The sequence below is a fragment of the Cynocephalus volans genome, chromosome 13, assembly GCF_027409185.1.
Source record: "Cynocephalus volans isolate mCynVol1 chromosome 13, mCynVol1.pri, whole genome shotgun sequence".
Classification (NCBI taxonomy): domain Eukaryota; kingdom Metazoa; phylum Chordata; class Mammalia; order Dermoptera; family Cynocephalidae; genus Cynocephalus; species Cynocephalus volans.
Genome location: NC_084472.1, coordinates 6,808,282 through 6,832,512, shown reverse-complemented (window position 1 = coordinate 6,832,512; position 24,231 = coordinate 6,808,282). Strand labels below are relative to the sequence as shown.

The window sequence follows — 24,231 nt, the reverse complement described above, 5'->3', positions numbered from 1 at the left end:
CGCTGCCGCCGGATTCAGGTCTACACTTCATGGGCCGGCCGCAGGGGCTCGGGCGCCTGGCTAGGCGGCTGCCGAGAGCCTGGTGAGGGGCGGCCGGGAGCCCAGTGAGCGCGCGCGCCCTCGGGGCCCAGGCGATGCCCGCACGGCCGCGAGCCGCCAGCGGCAGGAAGCCCTAGGCGGGCATGGGCCTGGCGTCCCAGCTCTAGGGACCCCCGAGCCTCGCCCCTCTGCTCGTACTCGCCGGACCCACGATGGCCTCGGAGGTGGTGTGCGGGCTCATCTTCAGGCTGCTGCTCCCCATCTGCCTGGCAGTAGGTGAGTCCGGTCCGCTCGCCGAGATTGCTTGGGCAGGGCGAGGGGGGCGCCTGGGCGGGGGCTTCCTAGCAAAGTGAAGGGCTCTGGTGGGCTGGGATTCGGTTCGAGAAGCCCGCGTCGCGGTCCCGGTGCCAGCGGCGTCAGACGCGCGCTGTCCCGGTGCCACAGCCCGACTCTCTCACTCCCAGCTCCATCGGGGTCTCTCTTAATGTTCCAGCTGCACGGTCCGGGTGACCGGGCGGGACTGGCACGTGCTGGAGGCTGTTTGTACTGAATTTAGCCACACGTGGATTTTCTTTTGTGGAGTACTGACGGGCACGGAGGATGCCAGTGTGGCTAGAAGGCGGTTGCAGGTCCCCTTCGTGGGCACAGCACAGGATTGTGCTAGAACGCCCCGCGGCCCCGTCCCCTAGTTTCCTGGACGCACGGTACACCCAGAAGACACGGAGGCCGTCTGTCCCCCACCCCATGTCCCAGCAACCGGAAGGAAGAAGTGAAGGACTCTCGGTCGGTCGTTCTAAAGAGAAAAGAAGGAGGCACAGGAGACGGTGCCTCGGAGGTTCTTACTTTCTTTGACCCCCGCAAAGCCCCTACCGCAAAAGTGCTGGATGCTGAGGCCACAGACCCTCCAACTCCTCGTCCCGCCCTCCCGGCGCCCGCCCTCTCCAAATACTTAAAGGGTTAGAAAGCAGGGTTGGAACCCCCGGACCTGGCCATTGTCACGACGCCCACACACGAGCATCTCGCTATTTCTATAGGGCTGGCGGGGCGTTGAAAGGAACTGAGGGTCAAGTCCAAAGACAATGGCGGCGTTCTCGGAGTGGGAGAGCCCCTCAAGTTTCTCCTCCCTCACACAGTGCGTGTTTCACTGAGTCCCACTCCCCGGAATGACCCGCCGATGATCGATCGCGCTTTGCTTTCCTGCTCCCCAGCAGAGCTAGGAAATAGAACTTTCTACCCAGCAGGAATTGCATTTGCAAGGAAAGCTTGGCCGTTGTAGAAAGCGCCACGTTTTTGCATCTTGCCCGAGCCTGGTGACTCAAGATCGCACCTGTGTAATCGCAGGGGAGGGGGCTCTGCGTGTTTGGTGAGGGTCGATCCCAGCTACCGTGGGAGGATTTCGTAGTCGGGTCTTAACACGCTTAGTGAGTGAAGTGTCTGGGAGACGTCAGCTCGAGAAACATCTGCGGGGAAACCCGAGAGGGCTTTCAGAGTGGAAGCAATGTGTGGTGACAACGACCGTCCTCATGCCGCAGGAGGGGCCCGCGCGTGCAAGCTGGCCTTGACCTCTGCTCTGCAGTTTGAGTTTCCAGGCAGGACCATTTTGCAGGGATCTTTGTCGTTAATAATCACTCATAGAGATAAGAAGCGCAGCCTCCGCAAAGCTGATGTGGACCTCTCTCTCCGCCGGTTTGGAACGCGATTTTGGGAAGGGTTTCTTTCGGTGGGTTACACAAAGGTGGTGTCACTGTACGGGGGTCGTCTCTGTACCTGAAGCGCCTGGCACTGTGCCGGGCACCTATGGTATTCGCCGGTCGGAAGCTAGTGCCTGAGTTAACAAGGGCTGATTTGTGGTCTCCAGTGCTGACGGGGGAGGGCGCCTGGGTGGGACTGAGGTTAGAAGACGCTCTGCTCCGACCCCCAGCCCCGCCAGCCCCCCGCCCCCACTGTCCGTCGGCCCCCCACTTTTCCTCTTTGTTCTCTGCCCTCCCTCTGTGCGGGGCAGAGGCTCGCTATGACTGTTGGAAGAGTTAGGCAGGTGGTCACCTGCAGCCAGCTCGGTCCACTCTGTGACTTTGCACAACCAGCTGAGTGAAAGACTGTAGGAATTAGCCCGCGGATTGCCTGCGACCTCGCGCTGAGCTTGGGCTCTTGGAGGACTCAGCTCACCTGACCCCTGCCCCGCTGGGGCATGCTCGGGGTGGGACAGTGTCATTCAGACTAACTTTGGTGGTCTGCGCTGCAAAGCCCTTTAGTGGGACTGCTGCACTCTGTCCCGCCTGAGGGAGCGGGTCCTGGCGCGCAGCACTCCCGGCGCCGCGACGCGAGGCGTGGGGCGGGGTCTCTGGGGGCGGAGCAGGGGCCACTGCCCGGAGGCTGGGGTCCCGACTCGGCCACGCTCACCCCCCTACTCCCAGCTTCTTCCGTGGCCCCGGCTCGGCTCGGGGTTCACTGCCTGCAGGTTTACGTCCAAGGGCAGGTGGGTCCGGATGCGCAGTCCGCCCTAAGTCGCAGACTTTCTTGGGAGGAGCTGGGCTTCCAGGGGAGCCGAGATGGCAGGCCTGGCCGCCCCAGCCTGCATCCTAGCTGCTTCCAGGACGGCTGAGTTGGCCCAGAGGCTTCTTGGGCCTCCTTCCCTGTCCAACTCATTCCTCTGGACTTCCGCACCTCTCTGGGCACAAGGGGGCTAACCTGGGTGTGTGAGTGTGTGTATGTGTATGTGAGTTTGGGTTTGTGAACGTGTGTGAGTGTGAGTATGAGTGTATGGGGGGGCGAATTTAGAGGGCTGTGGTTGTTGCTCCCCCAGCCTCATGGAAAGCCTGGTCTCCCCATGGCTGGAAGAGGGCAGGAGCTCCTGGGGAAATCAGACCCCGACTAACACCGTCACATGTTGGCTGCTGCTTAGGAAAGTTAACCCACATCCAGAAGATGAATGAAGATTAGTGATGCTTTCTAATCACTACACTTGTAGGGGAAGAAGGGCTGCCTGGGTAGGTGTCACCTTATTTGAGCATTTGATTCTCTTCTACAGGAAGTGGAGGTTTTCAAGGTTATTGGAGGGTTTTCAGGTCTACCTGCTCCCAAGATGCTACTAAATCAAATATTCAGGTTTCCCTAATATCCTGGGTATGGAGAGTGCAATGACCTGCTTGCCATTAGAATAGATTTTACATTTCAGCCATCTATTTATATCTGAACAAGGCAGCCTCCAAAGCCTTTGCAGAAGCTTACATATTTTTCTTTTAAACCCACTTCTCTAACACCAATGTTGAAATTTTCTTGTACAGAGATATCCTAAGCATTTTTCTTAATTATGTATGTTAAAAATTAATTGCCTTTGTGTTTAATCTGACACTTAAGTCCCCCCCGCCCTCAATGAAAGAAATTTAAAGGGAAGTGATCAGTGAAATCAGTCCCCTTCTATGCAGGTGTTATGTGATTCTTGAGTGTTGAAAGCAAAGCAAACCATCATAGAATGTGTTGTTTATCATCCAAAATGAACATCCGGTGTCAGATATGCCTACATCTGTAGCCACTGAAAATTTTAAGTATCTCCAAAATTATCTATGATTCTTTGGTAGCCATCTAATTTTTTTCTTATACATAATGTATGAAAAAACAACAACAGCAACAACAGGCAAAAACCTTCCATGATATTATACAATCTTTAATAATTATAATAATATATAATAACTGTTGAGAACTTTACAAATATTTTTACATTTGTTTTATGTTAACATGATTCTACTGTCCCGCTCATATTTAGGTGAATGATTTGAGTTTATTCCAGAGTCAGGAGTGGACTGTTGTGTTTTCGTTCACATGCTCCTGGCCCATCCATTCCGTCTTGCCTGGTGCTGCCTGGAGTTACCCAGTGTCTTACCTGGAAGAACCGACTCACCCATTTTCAGGGGAGAGGAGGGAGAACAGGGGGCAGGGTCATGGTGGCCTCCACAGCTCATGCTTCCCTAAGTGAGTTGACCAGAGCTGAGGAAAGAACAAAGCAGAAAAGGGGACTGTGCATCACAAAAGAATCAACCAAACAACTAGTGGCTCTGAGAAAAAAATTACACTTGGATAATATTGCAAATCCAGGAAGAATCTCTAAAATTCCCTTTCGAAGTATTGGATTAAAGTCTGATTAAAAATATAGGGTCAATTATGAAATATGTGCATGTATGGTTATCTAAATATAAATTTCTCTATGTTTTTCCCTATATATATATATATATATTTTTTACATATTAGGAAAAACATATTTAAACATATTAGGAAAAACCTAATATGTTTTCCCCTGTGTAGCGTATATCATTTTGAAATCACACTTACACACAGTCCGAGAATTACAAACGAAGCTGAGTGCCTTTTACCTGATCAGGGCTAGAGTCTCCCTGTTGCTGCTGCTGCAGCTCTTAGTGGTAGGAGGTTTCAGCTGCAGAAGGATTCACTGAAGTCATTTAAAGTAGCTTTGTTTTCTGACACACCTTCTCAGCCTTATATAGGTAGATACTATTTATCACTTTAAGAAAGGAAAAAAAGTAACAGTGGAAGTGGTTAGAAATTTATAGTTTAGATCTAAAATAACATATTTTAGCAACACAGATGGGCATGAGCATTTTGTCACCTCTGCTGGGGAAGCTGGAGCTGCATGTTTTGTAAATAGGTATGTTGCATTACAGGCGATGTTTGTTTTTTCATAGCCATAGAGAAGCACATCTCTTTGGACATCACCCTGGAGGGAGGATGGTGTTGCCACTTGGCAATTTAAGAGACTTCCATTTACATTTTGGTGCTTCCCTCTTGTATGGGATCATAGAGTTGTTTTTGCTTGTTTCTCTTTTCTTTCTATAATATTCATACCTCCTTCTTTGGGTGGTTGTGAGGTAGTGTGCACAACACACCTTGTGTAATGCTTGATTGCGTAGTGCAGGTGCTGCATTACATTTGTGGAGTTGAGCAGAAGAGCAGAGATGCTCGAGGAATGTCTTAGTCAAAATTAACAGACTAACAGGTAGTAACATGGACCATGAGGAGCCTGACAGGAGTAGGTGGCATTCCTATGAAAGCAACTTAATGCCTTCCTAGAGCCAAATTATGCAAAAATGTGTTTGTGTGATGGGGAGGATATTTAATTATCAGGATTTTTCTTACTGGTTTTACTCAATATTCTGTACATCTGTGGTTGTAGTCTTTTGATTAAATTATATTTTCCTCCCTACAATGATACTGATAGGGTTTACTTTTGTCTTTCTGACACTATAACATAATTTTCATAGTCTTTATTTAATATGATTTTATTTATTTATTTATTTATTTATTTATTTATTTGACGGGTAAGGGGATCGCACCCTCGGGACGGTGTGGTCTGCACCACACTCAGCCAGTGGGCACACCGGCCATCCCTATATAGGATCCCAGTAGGCGCCGCACTCTCCCGAGTGAGCCACGGGGCCGGCCCAATATGATTTTATTTTTTAACATGGCATTTTTCTTTTGGGTCCTAGTGCTACTAACAGTTTATTGTATATGAAGTTACGTAGTAACAGTGTGTATAATATTATAATTTTTTTGCATAAATATTCAAGAGAACTTAGAATAGCGTAAGCACACCTGGATATTTAAGAACAATTGACTAGAACAATATGATGATACAGTGTGTGTAATGTACAACATGAGGTTTTATAACATTTGTAGACTCAAACAGTTGTTTGGAGGACCCAGAATCAGGCAAACGAAGTAAAGAAAATGTCTCACTGAATGGAGGCTAAACACAAAACTGTGTGGAAAAATACTTAATAAATATTTGGCTGTTAGCATCACATTCCTCAGAGCCTCCACCTGGCCCTCCAGATGCATCCAAGACATAGCAAGATCGAAACAATGAGGAAACCTGAAGCACGTAGTAAACATCCCTGCAGATCCCACCAGACGTACAGTTCTAACAATTTCATAACTTTTCAAGTGTCCTATAATTATATCATGGGCGTAGAACATCTAGCTATATTATTTTTTAAGTTTGAAAGAGATAACATATAATTTTGCATTTTCTCTATTTATTGGTGAGGTTTTAGAAAATCTATAAAATATTTACTAGTTTAAAAAATGTTATTCATATCTCCCCTGAAATATACATACAATTTTGATTTGTCTTGTTTTGTCATAGGAGATGGTGACGCTTTCTGATTATTACCTGCTATTTTTGGATTCTCCTTTTGTGCTGTACTGGCTGGGCACAATTCTGCATTAAACTAGGATATTATGGATGAACTTTTTTTTCTCTTTTGTATAAGAATTTGTAAATTTTAAATACATTTTATAGAAAAGGAATGCATTTGGTCTATCAGTGTGGTTAGTTCTGCCCATAACTACTTTGGCTTTCTGTTGTGACTTCATCAGTCATCCAGGGAAGAAGATTTTGCTAAGACTTCAGCTGCTTTCTTTGGGAGTTATTTATTGTGTGACCCATACTCAGATGATTGTCCCCTCGGTATTTTTTCCAACTCTGAACTCTCCACCCCGCTTTAGATTTGACTTGGTCAACACCAAGCACCCCGTCTTCTCCTGCAGCCTTCTCTGGTTGAGTGAATGAGCTGTCCCTCCGCTCCTTAACCTTAACCTGCACATCCGCAGTGACACTGTCAGTGCCCCCACCCCTCAGGTGTAAATGCTGTCCAAACCAAGCACCTTGTTCATAGGTGCTCCCCTGTCTGTCCTCACTCTTTGGTCATCTGGGTCCACAGACTTGCTGGCTTAGCTTCACATCTTGTGTGTCCTGCAGTGTGGAGAATCTCTGGTCTCCATTCTGGACTCCTGGCCTTGTTCCACCCTTGATATGTGCAGAGCCAGATGTGCTTTGTACTGCTCCATGCCTTCCAGAATCTATTCTTCAGTGAAGGACACTTGGGGCTTTTCTCAGTGGTCAATTACATTCCAGCCTAAACCTCAGTCAAATCAGGCTGCCATTCCCACCTTAAATACACCACATGCTCAGTCACCCAGCAAGCTTATATTCCTGTCCTGGTTCACAAGAAGGTTCTTTTCTCCAATCGATAGATGGCCCTTTCATCCAGTTCTAAGCAAAGACAATTCTTTTCTCCCTGAGTCCTCTTTTATGTATAGGTTTTTCAGGGTAATGAGGCTTAGATACAACACTTTCTTTCTCTCATATGATAGTCCAGATGGAGGTGATCTGGAGTTGGTATGCTAACTCTGTTGGATGAGGTGTTCCAGGGATGCAGTCACTGCTCTCTGCTGGCCTGGGGGGCACATTCATCCAGGATGGCCTGTCACTGTGTCCACATGGAGCTGTAGGGTGGAGGAGGCAAACACGAGGAGGCAAACACAGAATGCACTCCCCATCGCCAGCCCTCTAAGGGTACAGCCTGGAAGTTGCACGAATCACTTCTGCTCACATCCTGGAGTTAATAATGTTGTCCACCTTCCTTACTGCAAAGGAAGCTGGGAAGCATCATCTTTATTTTGTTGATAATGTGCTCAGCTAAAATAGGGGAAGATGAGTCTGTTACAGTGACAGAGTAAGAACTGATATTAGTATACAAATACTAGTCTGTGCCTCCTGTAAATGAAGGTGACTTACCATGCCACACAGACACTGCTGGTTTTTATCTTCTCGCAGGACCTACCCACCACCCCTCTTTGACTCAAGTCCCTATAGGCCCCTAAAGGTGAGGTACAAAGTGTGACCCGTGAGAAGGTGTGCTGTGCTCCAAGGGAATTACATGAGTTTTCCAATTTATATAGACAGAAATCTGAGGAATATGTGAGGGAATGAGTGTTAAGGGTGTGAAATAATCACAGAAGGAAGGTAAAGTTATATCAGGCTGAATTTATTGATGTGGGCCCACTAAGCAGAGCTTCTAGAGTCAATGCAGAAACTCCAGAGTTAGAAAGGGCTCCGACAGTTTGCTCGGTTAGTCGGCTAAAGCATGGACCAAAACGACGCCTGCACTAAATGAGCTTGAAATGCCAGAACCAACGACTTTGGTACACTGCAGAGGAAGGGATCCAAATACTTAGGGAGACTGGAATGTTAGAGTGGATTTATCATGAAAGATCTGCTTATCCACTCTCGGAGGTTCCAGAGGATACACCTTTCACCGTGACTGCGAGAAATAAATTTGTGAGGGGGTCCCAGCCTCCATGAAGAGCTCTGTGGTTGCTCTTCTCTGCAGGTCAGAAATTACAGTGGGGTCTGGTACAACTGAACTGGGGATCCTTAAATGCTGTGGGGACAGTTGGTCCTCAGGTGGCAGGAACCAAGAGGGGCATTTAATTGCAAAGGCAAAGTAGGCATGGTTACCAAAATGAACAGCAGGGACAAACTGTAATTAGAACAGTCTGCCCTGCAGAGACCTGTGGCACTGGCTCGTTGGTCATGGTGTTTCTAGAAGTGAAATTAGATGGCCAGTCCACTGTATTCTGACTTGCTCCGTGTAAAATGGATGGGTTCTAGGTCAAGTGAACAAAAGTCTAGCTTGAATTACCAAAACAGAGTCACGGCCCTTCAATCAATTCCTAGACTTGAGCAATTTATAGACCCAGGACCCCTTAAAAGGGAGGCTGCATCCCCTTGAGGAAGGACCCTGCTACACTGCCAATTACATGTTAATTTCACTTTTTTTCCCACCCCATTTCTTTGAGCAACAAGTCCTTACATCTAAAATGCAAATATTTGTGGAAAGGTAAAATGACTACTTGTCACCCATATATAAATATATGTGTATATAGTTCAAATGCCTTATTTTCCTCCTATCATATAGTTGAGATGGGACAGGCATTTTAAATGAATGGGAGCATTTTTAAATGGTAGATATAGTTACGGTCTGGATGCTCAGAGATTTTTTTAGGGGATCATAGTATCTTTGGGTATTTAGAGGCTTATCAAGGAGAGCTCTAATACAGAAGTAGCTTTCCCAGGGCCAGCTCTCTATGCAGGAAGCAGAACACAAAAGTTCTTTTTCTTCTTCTTTTGTTCATTTGCATTATTATATGATTTCTGACATCCAAGGGGAAATGTACCATCTTGATTAAGAGCCCTGGCTCTAAAGCTGACTTGTTTGGGTACAGATCTTGGCTTTGTCATACAGCTGTGACCTTGATCAAGTTGTTTAACCTCTGTTTTTAAGATAATTCATCTGTAAAATGAATTGATGACAATAGTATCTAGCTCAGAGGATTGTTGCAAGGCTTAGAGGACAGTGTTTGTAATGTGCTTCGAGCAATGCCTGACATATAATAAACACTCATTAAACAGCAGCTCTTCTTATTAGTTCCAGACTCAGAAGTTAGGTATTATCATTAGTTGAATAAAATGTGTCTGCTGAGGACCTGCTCATCACCACAACAGTTTTCACAGGCAGAGGATTTAGAGTTCCAGTCGACTTACAGGGAAGCTTTACACTGACCTGTTGAAAGTTGAGACTTCCTCGCCCCCTCCACCCAGTCACTGTTACCTTTGAAACAGTGTCACGACTGTGACGTCTTTTCCCCTTCTTGGATTCTCCTTCGCGGGCAGAATGAGTTGTTCCCTCTGTGCTCACACACACTTGGTTCATCTTCATCGCAGAGCTTTGTACTTGGTTATGTGACCACCCTCGTCCCTTCTCATGTCTGCGTAGGAGCCCCTGATATCTCCAGCATTGAACTTACTGCCTAACATATGCAGCCATTTAAAAAATATTTTTTGAATTGTAGGTTTTTCTAATTGCAGAAATTGTGTCTGATCATTTTACATTAGCTATACAGCGAGGGTTATAATACACAGTGAGCACTGAAGAAATGTTTTCCAATTGACTAATTAAAACATTCATTGACTTAATTTTTTTCTTTTGAATATCTGAGAAGCCTGAAAATAGTTAGGTCTAGCTTCCTATAGCTATTGGGCTTTCAGTCTTTTTGAATATAAGATTTAAATCAGTCTAATTTATATTTTCTGTGATTTTCATAAATGTGAATTTTGTCAGTTTGCCTTTTACTTGCTTTGCAGTGAATAGAGAAGGAAAAACCCATCTGACAATGGTAAAACTTGACTGGAATGTCATCCTTGAAATGCATATTATTTTTAAAAATGTTTTTAGCTCTCCCGGAACCACACGAATCGATCTGTTTTCTCTTGGGGTCATTTCTCCTAGGTCAGCAGTTTTGGCCACAGGTGCAGAAAAAGAGGAAGAATGTAGATGCTTAACAAGCTTGTAATTTGGTAATTTTGAACCAGAGCACCATGGAAATGAATTCTAGACACATGCAGATCTGTGTTTTCTTTCCCTGCTCCTGCCGTCTCTCCCTCCTTCCGCTTTTCCTGGATTGTACCTGTCTGCCAGAAGCATCTGGCTTTGCATTGCTGCAGGAGCGCTCACCCCTGTTAGAGAATCTAGGCAGCAAATAGTTTGGAAAGAGCTCTGGTCCGAAGGTTTAACGAACAAGTCTGGAACCTGTTAATAATGAGCTGAATAACTTTGCCAAGTCACAGAAACTCTCTGTTCCTCAATTACATCATCGATAGAATGAGGTGTTCCAGGCTAAGAAGTATTTTCCTGATTCTCAGCAATATTTCTGCACATACTTTTTTAATACTAAAAGGTATGACTATAAATCACTACTTTTTAACCAACACGCCAGAATTTTCCTCTAAATCGTTCTGGCCTCTTAATAACCATTATACTTAGGACTTTCACTCAAAGAAAGGTTAGGAACTGCTAAGGAAAATAATTTTTATCATGTTGGATATTTGAGCAAGGATTTTTCAAAACAGCTATTTCACTGCTGGCGTTTCAGCCCTGATGTTCCTGGGATCGCTATTCACTCGCTTCTGATACAGAACCGCACACACTGTGCCACACACACCTGTGATGTAAACAAGAACAAAACACAGTGCCTGATCATGTTTGCTTTTGAATGGCTATGTGTATTTTTCAGAAAGAAAGGAATTTTACCACCCACACTTTGTGATCAGATATACCTGTAAAGAAAAGCAAGCTATATTATAATTATTAATTGAAACTAAACGATCTTATAGGGATATAGAACTATATAAACAAGATTTGAATCATAAAGAGATACTTTGAGTAAGATGCTGAATTTAATGATTATTACATTGCAAAGACATTGTAGACCTTATGAGCTCTTAGCTAGAAAATTTCGTTTTCCATAAAAGGAAAGGGCAGGCTGCACAAAAGCTTCAGGTGTGTGCAGGTGAGAGAGTCGCAGGGGAGGGCTCCCCCACAGGTGTTGCTATCTTGGCTTCAGCACTAGCTATGGGGTGTGAGCTTCCTGCACTGCACAGCACTTCCTCCTCAGATTCCTCCCCACCCCCCACCACCGCCTCCTTTTTCAAACTAAATATCAGAGCTTGCTCACGCCAGACTAATCCTGATTCCTGTTGGCCTTGAGACCCAAAGTCAGCCTGACTGTAAGCAATGGGGCCTTCTCAGCCGGAGCCAGGTGCTATAGCACTCAGCCAGGAGAGAGGACAAAAGGTCAGATCACGAGGCCATGGCAAGAGGGGAGTCATCAAATGGTGCTTGTTTCCTGTGAGCCAGTGCAAGTGTTTTCCAGAAACCTCCACCTCCGTACAAGTTTTCATTATCCACCACAAACCTCTTTAGCCGTCATTTTCAAAGCGTCCTTGGTTTTGCTGCGCAGCATCATCATCTTTGCTGTCACACTGCCTGAGAGTCACGCTGCGTCTCTGACCCATGGTGGCACTACCCACCCATTCGGTAGACCCTGCTTATAATTTCTTTGGGTTATATTCAGACATTAAAACCACCCTCAAAGTTCAACGATTTTCCACCATGGAGGTTATTTTAAAGGATGTGACACAGTCCCTAAAGAGATTTCTTAAATTGGATATTAAAATATTTTGTGCAATTATCTTTAACATAAGGGTCTATCTTTCTAAAGTTACCACTTAAATAGGAACAAATCTGAGATTTTATCTTACCCTTGTGACACCGATTGGTTATTTATTTCAATATGTCCGTACTCAGATTGACATATGAGATCTAGTCCAGGTATGTGTGTGTTACATGTGGGGCTGGTCTTCCAAGGAAGGAGAAGCGTGCCATTCAGCACACCCTGTTAGGAATAACTCTGTAATCTGAGCTACACCCTATCATGTCTTGACATTTCAATAGCATATAATGCATTTTCTTAAAAAGAACATATTTGGAGTGTGGTTTTAATCGTCCATTGGTGATTTTGTTTCTTTCAGTCACTTTTTTTTTAATCATCCTCTGATTTTAACCAATTTTTCCTGCCCTCCCTCCCATTAGATCTATGTTCGTGTTCCAGAATTCACCAGAATCACACAGTAATCTGAGACTGTTTATGTGCACAGCCTTTCCTACCTTAAAGTAGCACTGGTTTTTGTTTACTCCAGTGTCAAAGGAAAGTCATGTGTGATTTTGTTGATTCGTATCTCTTCATCGCTTTTGACATCACTGCTCTCTAGGTTTCTTTTTTGGCTATTGCCCAAAGGGTTTGACAATTTATTGAAATCTTACTTTTTTTTTTTGTCTTTTTCGTGACCGGCACTCAGCCAGTGAGTGCACCGGCCATTCCTATATAGGATCCGAACCTGTGGCGGGAGCTTCGCCGCGCTCCCAGTGCCACACTCTCCTGAGTGTGCCACTGGCTCGGCCCGAAATCTTACTTTGAATGTCTCTAAATACTACCATTCATACTTTCCCATCTGTGTATTCCTGGTTCAGTGGTTGGCCCTTCATTTCCATTTCATTCTTAACAGAAACATAAGAAAAGATTTCTTTGCTTGCCTAATTTCTTTCCTCCTTAAAAATTAGACAACACAGGGGAATGAATATAAAATGAAAAGGTTATCCAGCTGTCTGTAGCATAGTGCTGATTTCCGCTGATTTTGCATCCTCCACTCCTCCCCAGGTCATCTATTGTTCTCTTTTCCACAAGGGGCTCTTTGAATTGTGTGATGTAATTTCTGTAGGGAAGCATTTTTATTTTACATAGACTTTCAGTATCTTAATCTACCATTTTACGACAGTGAGCTATTAAGAAAGAGTTTCATGATTAGATACTTTTGAGAAATGCAGGGTTAAATAGGTTGAATGTTCTATATGGCAGGACTGCTCAGAGCTTAGTGTCTACTGCACGTAGTGAATTTCTAAGAGTTTAGTAATAACATGCAGTGTTTCCCAAGCCTATTTGACCACACAACCCCTATTTGTTTTCATTGTTACTGATGTTCTGAGAACACGCATTCTGAACTTTTGGAAATTTGGACTAACTGGTGGACCAATGAAGGAGTTTATTTTGGGACTGGGGTCCTTTCAGAAGAGCCTAAATCTCTCTTTTTAGGTGTGGATACAAAGCCAACCCTGACTGGTGCTCACTCAAATGTACCAAAGGAAAGAATAGCCATAATTGTCCTTTTCTTACGTGTGCTCGCTGACATATGATTGTACTATTGTTTGTTTTTAAAAATCAAAATGGTCAAAAGGAGAGAAACAGTTTTAGAAACCAGGTTTTCCAAGGGCTGTAGAATATCTGCAGATGCCTGGGCAGTGCACATTTTCAGGTCTAGCAGCAACATAGTGAAGAACCCACAGGTGAGTTAAAATAAGTCAACCGCTTCTACCTCATCCCCACTGCCTCGCACTGGACCAGCGCCGCGGCCCCCTGAGGGTCCTCCTGCTCTGCGCGCCTCACACAGTCCCTCTGCACATGCTGACCGCTCTAATCTTTTTAATGTTTGTATTAGTCTGTGTCTGTTGCTTACAACAAAATACCTGGAAATGGGTAATTTATAAGAAACAAAATTTATTGCTTACAGTTTCTGAGGCTGGGAAGTCTAAAGTCCAGGGAACACATGGGGTGAAGGCCTTTCCTGGTGGTGGCTTCAGTGACACAGGGTATCACATTGCAAGATGGCAGAAGTAGAGACAGAGAGACTGTTACATGCTCTCCTTTTAAAGCCCTCAGACCCTCACTCATGACCATCATTATTAATCCATTCATTAGGGCACGGTCCTCAGAATCTAATCACCTCTTCAATGCCCTACCTTTCAAATACCGTAAAAGGAGTTCCCACCCTCCCAACAGTCACAGTGGGGATCCAGCCCCTAATACATTACACTTTTGGGTGGACACAATTCAATCCATAATGTTTATGTCCGATGTCCTTCCTCTGCTTTAAACCCTCCTGTGCTTTCTTGTTGCACTTAAAAAACACACACTAAGTCCTTATCTTGGCCTATTAAGCCCAAGGTTCCTGTACCCCTAACCACACAGGAGTCATTTTCATTACTCAGATGCAGCTATTTTTGCCTCAGCGCCTTTGCACTTGCTTTCTAGTCTGACACGCAGTCTTCCCTAGGGCTCGGCTTAAGTGGCACCTACTCAGGGACTAATTTCCATACTACCTAAATACCCCACCCTGGTCACTCACTGTCATGCCCCACTCCAGTAATTATTTTACCCTGTCTCATTTCTTTCATGTTAATGAGTTTGTTTATCATTATCTGCCTCCCAGCCCTCCTTTGTCCTCCCACCAAGGCATTCATTCAGGAAGACGAGAGCCCAGGCCCCGCCTGAGTCCCTGCTACTCTCCCAGCCTCTCAGCTGGGCCCAGCTGCAGGAAACACAGGCACTTGAGCACATGTCCTGAATGCTCACCCAGCACCGTCAAGCCCAGGCCTTCCTCCTGTGTAAAACAGGGGTGCCTACCTCATGCGGTGACTGGGGAGTTCAAAAATTAATGTATTTGAAGTGTGATAGCACAGTATCTGTCATGTAGTAAGCATTGAACAAATACAAATGATTATTGTGATGCTGATCTTTCATTGATTCATTCAACAAACATTTATCGGTCAGCCAGTATGGCTAGATTCTGGGAAAACAAGCAAGGCAGAAGGCACGGTGCCTGCTCTTGAGATCCTCTTTAAACCTTCAGTAACCCAGATTCTCCTTAGGACTCAGCATGAGAAATGACTAACGGTGTTCATCAGATCATCTTATGCCCTGGAGTGTTTCGATGGTGGGAGGTGACCAAGAAACTGGTACTAGCGGTGGGAAGAGGAGTTTCTGGCACATGAACAGTGGCTCTTTGATAGGGGACACTGAGGTGAGAAGTCACAGTGCTGGCCGTGGCAGCTCAGCCCACTGTGGTGCTGCGATGTGAGCCTAGCATGAGGACAGGGAGCGGATGGGAGGGATGCCAGACTGTAGCAGCCGTCTTCACTCGCAAAACCCATGATCAGAAAATGATTTAATAGACAAAACTATTTTATGCTGACATTTCTGGGAATGTTTACTTGGAAACAGGGGCACAGAGACTTTAAACCAAAGCAGCCACTCTCCACGTGGGGGTTGTACAGGTGGGCTGCCTGCGCCGCAGGCCTGTGTCCTCCCTGTAGGGCAGATCCAGGGGTGAGCATAGACATAACATATGTGGGGACACAGCTGTAGTTCTCACACGTACACTGACGACACTGCATGGGTCAGCCTGGTGACGTAGCCGGTCGCCCGTCCTCTGCTGGGCTGTTTCTCTCTGCAGCATGCACCACAGTTTCACCAGGCACCAAGAATGAGCAGCTGTGGGTGGCTCTCCCTGTGTGTGCCTCAGTTTCTCCTATCTCCCACATGCCTGGCCCCTTCACGGGGTGAATTCAATGAAAGCCAATGTTGACAGAGGTGTTGGAACACTTTGGAAAAATTGGCAGTGCCTAAAGAGAGGATCCCAAGTTACTGTCAGCCTTGACTAGAGTGGTGTCCTGTCTTGGGCTAGAGCTGAGCTACTAACTTCTGGCTTTGAAGTTTTTTTTTTTTTCTCTTTCATTATGTTACAACAGGACTTCATAAAACCAGAACACTCCTCTCTGAAGATAATTATTTAGAAGGGAGTATGTCTCGGTTTATTCAGATACATTGAGGAAACAATTCAACAACTTAATAAAGTGTGCTGTTAGCACGCAACATGTGTCTTGTCAGCCTGACAGGGTGGTCTAGTTGGGTATGTGACAGGAATGTCATTTCCTTCCTCAGGCATCTTGAAATAATGGCAAAAGTTGGATTCTAAAATTGGTGAAATCGTAAGTACTATAACAATGCTGATGACTTAAAACAATGGCTTTATTTGTTAGACATATTGCAGTTTATGAAACATGTCCATGTACTTTTCCATTATCAGCTGAAGAAGGGCTGGGATGTGGTTTTGCTGTTCACTGCAGTTTCCAAATCCCCATTCTCAATGCCTGGCTGGTAGAGGGCGTGTGTCTGATGTAGGGGTGTGTGTGTCTGTTCTTTCATTTAATACTTGCAAATACTCTGCATAACAGGTATCACTCTCTTGAATTAGGTTTTACCTGAGAAAATGGAAACTCAGAAAAATTAGGTAACTTTTTTTGGTGGTCACATATCAAGAAGGTGGTGGATTTCGACTTGGACCTCAGATATTCTTTTAAAGTTTTAGCCTAGTATACGTTCAGCTGTAAAAAAAGTTATTCTCCACAACTGCTGATTCTCATAAATGCCCCTAATCTGAATCGTTCCATCTGTCTCCTTCATTTCTGCCAGAGTGATTTTTTAAATTGAAAATCTGACAGTGTACAATCTAACGCTTAAAATGGAGTATTAGTGTATAGATTAGAGTGTATTGTTTCTTCTGAGGGACAGGTAGAGGCATCAGGATTCCCTGCTGGATTTTTCCTGACTGCACCAACAGGAAGGATTATTTCATCGTCTCTCTGAGGGTCCCATCCTGGGGCGAGAGCCCTGCCCAGAGTTAGGCTTCATCTGGGTACTGACCACACACTCCTGCCAGTGTCCAGAAGGGTAGGTGGTGGTGGGGTCAGTGCTGCCTCCTCCTGAATAACTGTCTACCTTGTGGAACCCTTAGCTCCAACTGTGAAGGTTTAAGGTGTTGGTCATTCTGCGCATTTCTCTGGAGATTTGTGCACTGATGCATATCCTGTAGGTATTTTCAATTAGCATGTTTGGGTTCTTTTTTCTGTTCCACATTATTAGACTCCATTGCATGAAGTGGCCAGAGAGAGAGAGTCATTCATATCTACCAATTCATAGATGTCCAGTGCAATTCTAGTGCACAACTGTAGAAGAGAAATATAGCTGGAGAAGAAGTAAGCTCTTATATCTCTATGGCCTGACATAATAAATGATTAGTTAAGTAAGGCAACAAATGCCGGGAGAAACTTGGAATTATATAGTAGCCATTGTGACCCTAGAGCATTCAAAAGTAGCCAAGTGATCTGGCCTCAAGTGATCTAGCAGGCAAATGTGGAGGACTGCTCATATTTTCAACTGCAGGTGAGCCTGAAATGTCCCTCGCCAAAGTGTCACTCATTCACTTATTCTACAAATGTGTATTGGGTACCTGTTGTCTTCCAGGCACAGTACTATATATACTTATCTAAGCTCTCATTAGTTTTTCTTTTTCTATCAATTTATTTATTTTTAATTGACAAGTAAAAACTGTATATAGTTGTGGTATATGCGTGTATGGCATATGCTATATATATGTGTATAGCATGATGTTTTGATATATGTATACATCGAGGAATAGCTAAATCAAGCTTTTTAACATATGCATTACCTCACATACTTACCATTTCTTTGTGGTGAGAACACTTAAAATCTTTCTTAACAATCTTAGTTTACTTTTATGGTAAACAAGATTGCAGATCTCTGCATTGTGTGGAGATTGACTTAGTTTTAAATTTTTATTTATTTATTTATGTATTTTTTAATTTGTCAATATACACTGTAGGTGATTTTTGTGTCCTTTTATCAATTCCTCTTTCCTCCACACCCCCACCCCCGAGATTAACTTAAATCAGTTTATGTTCTTGAAAATGAAAGGATTCATTACTAAGTATTCTGTGGTCACAATTTACACTAATACAGAGTGGTCTCTACGAACTAACCAAATTTGGTGATGTTTTACTTGTCTAGAAATTAAAAAGCTTATGGCAGATTTTTCTCTGTTGGAATTAGAAAGTCTTCATTTCACTGGAAGCACTAATAATTGAACCATCTATTTCACCTACTTTTTTTAAGTTAGCACTTTACGGGGTGTAAAAACAAAGTGTAATTATGTATACATAGAAAGAATAATATTCTGTTGGGTCCAAATCCATATGAAACTCTGTGCATAACCCACAGTAAGCTTTGTGATTTGTTGGAATATATTTTTCACTACTTTGAGTTTCTTAGGAGTTTATTTTAAAGATGTTGAGGTAAGCAACACTTTCTTGGAATATTTTAGTAGATTCAGATATGTTCATTCCAACAGTGCAATTCTTACTTAAAAAAAAAAAAAAGCCCACATTTTATATATATTGATCAACTTTAATTCTCAGGGAATTAAATGATTAAGACTTATAATCTTGTTTACTTTAAAACTCTGCTATATAAAGATTTTGTAAAATAAAGCCAGCAGCTTATTAGAATAGCCCTTCTGGCTACTCATGTGTTGGGAAAATAGAACAGTTTGGTGTGGGCCATTGCCTCGGGTCCCATTGGGTGTGGTTTAGCACATCCATTGTAAGCAAACTCTGTGTGTGTGTGTGTGTGTGTGTGTGTGTGTGTGTGTGTGTGTGTGTGTGTGTGTGTGTGGTTAGTACGCATGTGCGCCAAAGTATGTTTTTAGTTTTGTTGCTATTGTGTTCTTGAGAGAGAGAGAGAGAGAGAGAAGTTTAGAGAGAGAGGGGAGAGGGATGAGGGGAGGGGGCAGGAGAGAGAGAGAGGGAGAGAGAAGTTTTAGCAAGGCGGGGGGCATCTGCAGCCATGCTTTCCAACCTGCAGCTTCCAAGGACCTTTTGGCCAGTTACCTAGCTCATAGACCTGCGTAAAGGGGTCTGGGGACCCAGCTTGGCGTGCGAAGAGTTTGTGACCCAGTCTGTGAATGGGCTTGAGGGGTCTCTGAGCTCCAGACCCAGCCCTAGCTTGACCATTGGCCCAGTCGGTGCAGGATTACTGGCAGGTGAAAGACCCCGACAACTGGCATGGTTGCCTAGCTTTACAATTGGCATCACAAACAGGTTTAAGAGTGCTACAATTGGCACTGTTAGCAGGATTCCAGACCTTAGCCCTGGCACCACAATTGGCTATGTCGACAGGATTAAGATATTAGCCGTGGCTCCACATCGTGAATGAAGAAAATTTTATCCAAGTGTTTTGTAGATAAATCTTTCTGGATTCAAGACAAGATCTCTGAGACAACCTTTCCTCACTAATATTACTTATGGGTTTCACCTCATATTTTATAAATAGAAACGTCTACTTGTGAATAATGATGTTGACAAATTTATTTCATAACTTTGATTTGTTTCCTATGCAATATTTCTACTAGTTCCCATGATGGTAGATCTAAAATAAAAGCTGGAAGCTGTGTGTGGATGGTTAGATAAAACTTGTGAAATACAATTCTTAATGATGGCATTCATTGCCATTTTATCTGCTGAGGAGGTGACAGAACAATTCCTGGCTAATTGTTTAAAATGAGACTTTAGAAGGTAAATCTTGGTAATGTCTATCAATGGTCCTAGAATTGTTTAAAAGTCTTAAGAGATTGAAAGAAGTCTTCTCATTTGGTGCATGATCTTTATAATGAAGTTTAATAGTCAGTTCACATCATAATTGAAATTATTAATTGAATCAAACAAGGAGAACTTATTACAGATCAAACAGAGTTTGGAAATACCTATATTTTGGTCATGGGAATATGTAAAAATATGCCCTCTCATTGCTGGATTTAATACAGTAATGGAGAAAATTTTCACTGCTTAACCCCATTTGGTTTCAGAGAAGAGTTTGACCTTTCCGACTGTAAAATCTTTTGGAATTCAAATGAAAGATTTGCCAAGAGATATTTAAGAATATTGGGAAGCACAAGTAATCATTAAGCAAGCTGAATTTCTCAGATAAGGGAGAATAAAATAATACTACGTCACCATTGTTGACTAACGGGAAAAATAGAATTGATTCGATGTTTTGCCGAATTTTGAATTTTCAATATAATTTTCATATTTCTTAATAAGATTATTTGTTCAAACTGAAATGTGATTTAATTTGCATATATTTGTGATTAAAAAAATATACAAGTAAGTTTAGGAACAGGAAAAATATGTTTTCTCTGTGACTGCAAGTCCCAAAGCTATAGATATAAGAGAGAAAGTAACATGGTCTTGCATAGTGAGGTATTTGATTCATATTTACCTGAGTGTCCTCAGAGATCTGTAGCCCAGGCTATAGAGATATGTCATTAGATTTAGATTTGATTTGGATAACTAGAATTTCCATAAATCGTTGGTACTCTTTTGAAGGTTTCTTTTTAAAATTTTATTCTCTCTAAGGTTTTGTCATAAGAGGCTGTTTAGTAGTCTCCTAAACCAATGGTTGGTGGAATCAGTTGTTTGCTTGCCTACTTGGTAACCCTCAGTGACCTCCCTTACTGCCTAGCAAGGTGCTTTGGAGATGGCAGGTGCTCAAAAAAACCTGTTGTATTGTTTTCTTTCTGCGGGTTACCTGAATGGGGGCCAGGAAGTAGGTATGCATTTGTCTTATTTAAATGCTGAATTGCCTAACTTGCCTCAGGATATGAAAAATGTACTGGAGAAAATTTAGCTAACAATGCGAATCAACAAAGCATATCTTTTTGAGGACAGCCTATTTTGTGATAAATAGTTTTCATTAAAAAAATGCCACTGAACGTGTACTTGGGTCATGGTGATATGAGTTTACTGGTACTTTGTAACAGATGTGAAATTTGAAAGGAGGCTGGGTGATTTATTAACCAAGTATTACTTGATGAACTCTGGGCTGGTGATAACTGTGGCTAGTTTTAACAATAGATACGTCTGGAATGATGATTGGCAATATGACTGGAACATGATCACATTGTTAAAAGACTTAACGCTCCATGCAATTCTGACTGCTCTTGTTGGATGCAATCTAACTATCCTGATTATTTTACAGCTTTTCCAAATTATAACATGGAGGGTAAGCTGACCTCTAAAGCTTATCTTTGGGTACAAAAACCACTGCAGTTGTATGAAGTGTCAACTAGTGAGTAATTCCAGGTTGTGGTTGATTTTTTTTATTGCTTTTGTATTCATATAATTGTTTATTTACCGTAAGAAACTCTGAGACTAATAGTTTAGTATATTTTAAGCCACAGAAAGGAAAGTTATTCTGAAACTGTCACTTCCCACATCTATACCCCTGGCATGATCTGGTGCTGGCCATGACTAGAGGCAGTGTTTAGATGTGTTTGTAACAGAGGGCTAGACTCAACTATGTGCAGGCGGTCCAAACGCTGCATTTATGCTCCAGGACCAAGTTTTGTTGCCTTCCTTGTACTCTGCAACCCCTGCTACCTTCATTATATTTTATCGTGTTAATACAGCTCATAGAGGCCAAATTAGCTTTCAGCAGAGGAACTCACAAACACGGTTCTTTTAAAGCATGCTTAGACAAAGACAGTCATCAGTTAATTCTTTAATCGAGCCATAATAACTTGGTTTTGTTTGTAATTGAATGCAAATGTGCTATTGCTTTTTTTCCATTCACCAAAGAACTATTCTTTTTATCTTTTTAGTGTTATTTTAAGTCACTGAGAATATAGATTTGACTGTCCTAGCTTCCTTCTCCCAACCAATCCATATATATCGTTTTCGAGGTTCTGCCAGGAAGACTACAATCACGTAAATACAAGTCAGGAAACCAGTGTCCCTAAGGATGGATTTTCCATGCTTCAATTGTTCTTAATGGGAAGAATTTAAAATTCTCTTGTAGATTTGTGTTTGCATTTTTTGCCCTGGATCTAATTCTGCCTGCAGTCACATCTAAGCTATTTACTTGAACTATAAATTCTTCCTACAGAGTCAGGTGCTTAAGTGTCTTTTTTGGGATAATTAAACTGATCTGACGGATGAGTGCTTTTTATTTGACAAATTCCTGAAGCTAAAACTCACTGTGAAATAATGTACCCAATCAGAATTTGTCAGCTATTTATCCTTCAGAAATTATTTTACAATAAAATCGGGGTATGTGAGAAGTTTCTCAGTCTACTTCTTGATGGCATTTTTTCTTTTTGCTTTGTTTCTATTATGAAACATTCCAGCATCGGTTGGCATTTGAATGAGACCCAAAGGTCAGGTGCAATCGATCCTGCCTTACTATTTTGTCTAATGTTCTGATGCTGTTTGGAATAGTTTGTGCTTATCTTAGGCTAATTGGAAATGAGTGATGCTAACACATCTCGGAGTTCTCACTCCAGGCGTCTCAATCAATTGTGCAGTGGAATGAAAAGGAAACAGGTGTGGAAGGAGAACTAGCCTGGGGCAACCGCTGCGTCCCCAGGGCCCGCGTGGGTACAGCCTTAGAGAGGCAGATTGTGTAGTGGCTGAGGCCCTGCGCTGCAGCAGGACCACTTGGTTCACATCCTGGTGTGGATCGTGGACAGTTTGCTTAAGCTGTGCTTCAGCTGTGCCCATTTGTAGTGACAACAGTACCCCGAGAAATCACTTAGAGAAGGAGTAGAATGAGCAGATGATTAACTTCACAGAGAAAAAGAAATGTCCACTCTGTGGAATGTGTTAGGAAGTTTATGAGGGTGGAAGGAAATATAAAAGTTGTTACCTGAGTGCTGACATAAACTTTTAGCCATTCAACTAGTAAACAAACAGAAAGCTTAGTATTCTTAGTCAAAGGAATAGAAGCCAAGACGTTGATCTCAGGAATGTCTTTGAATGCGGCCACTGTACCCTTTGGCTTTCGAGTGGCTGTATTAGAGCATGAATGTCCTTGAGGAATTTAGTCTGTTGGAAGCAGGGGCATGAACTTCAGAACCGTGTGTTGGACCTGGTGATGCCCCTGGTGAAGACTGACACCTAAAGAAGAACCTCACTGATTCCACAGCCTCCCCGACCCCGACTTTTTTTTAAAGGTTACTTGAGTCTTTCAAGTAGATGCCACATTTTGATCCCATATACAACATCCAAAGGCAAATTTTCTGTCTGTCTCAACTAGAAGTTTTTCAATGTTTAGGCTTTGTAAATTTTAAGACTAACTGATGTAGGTGATGAATAAAATTGAGGGAAAACATTCTAAGCAATAGAACGTTCAGTTAACATAAATCAGTACAGGACCCGCATCTCTGTTCACAGGGAAAAGTTGCAATTCGTGCCGCGTTTGTGTCCTATTTTTTGGAATGCCGTGATAGTTTGTAACTGCTTGTGGAGTGGTGAAGCTGAGGGCTCCCAAAGACTGCTCGTCAACCAGCAGGCAAATCCATACTGTGGTTAATTACAAACTGTGGAATCTGTATACTGGAATAACTTTTCATAGTGCCCTTGGATGGTAATGTAGATTTATTTTCCTAAGTGCTCAATAAAATTGTGACTCATATAACTTCAGCTATGTTGATTCTTTCAGTCAGCTTAGCTTGTCAGCATGTTTCAGTTTGAATCTGAAGATTTTCAAGTTTAAACATCTCCTTGGGATTTAACCAGAGCTCTTTTAACTTTTAAATTAACTTATTTATTATTGAACTTATTTAGGTGTCATGATTTTGCTTCCACTTGGTATATAACTTTCAACTCAGTACTGCTGGGTAGGAAAGGAAGTTTGCAAATTTTATTCATTCACACCTATGGTGCTACGGCTAATGTCTGGAATCCTGCTCACAGAGCCAATTGTCTAGCTGTTAATCCTGTTTGTGACACCAATTGTCTAGGTCCATGACCACGCCAGTTGTCAGGCTCTTTTACCTGCTGGTAATCCTGCTGACTGGGCTGATTGTTGAGCTAGGGCTGTGTCTGGAGCCCACAGATCCCTCAAACCTGTTCACAGACTGGGTCACAAACCCTTCACATGCCAGGCTGGGTCCCCAGAACCCTTCATGCAGGTCTATGAGCTAGGTTACTGGCCAAAAGGTCCTTGGAAGCTGCAGGTTGGAAAGCATGGCTGCACAGGGCAGATGCCCGAGGCAGATGCCTACCCACCTGCTTCACTAAAACTCTCTCTCTCTCTCTCTCTCTGAGGAACACAAGAATAGCAACAAAACTAAAAAGATACATTGGCAATCATGCACTCTAACTACACACACACACGCACACGCACACACACAAACTATTTGCTCACAAAGGATGTGCTAAAACCACACCCAACTGGACCCGAGGCGAG

General features: G+C 43.3%; 1 protein-coding gene across 3 annotated transcripts in view; it reads left to right on the top strand.

Moving 5' to 3' along the window:
• The first annotated feature begins 251 nt into the window (after positions 1–251).
• Positions 252–24,231, top strand: part of PIEZO2 (piezo type mechanosensitive ion channel component 2) — a 435,460-nt gene continuing 411,480 nt past the window's right edge. For all 3 annotated transcript variants that reach the window (XM_063077175.1, XM_063077173.1, XM_063077172.1), the window contains exon 1: positions 252–315. In XM_063077175.1, coding sequence (XP_062933245.1) covers positions 252–315 — 64 coding nt within the window. The remainder of the gene's footprint in view (positions 316–24,231) is intronic.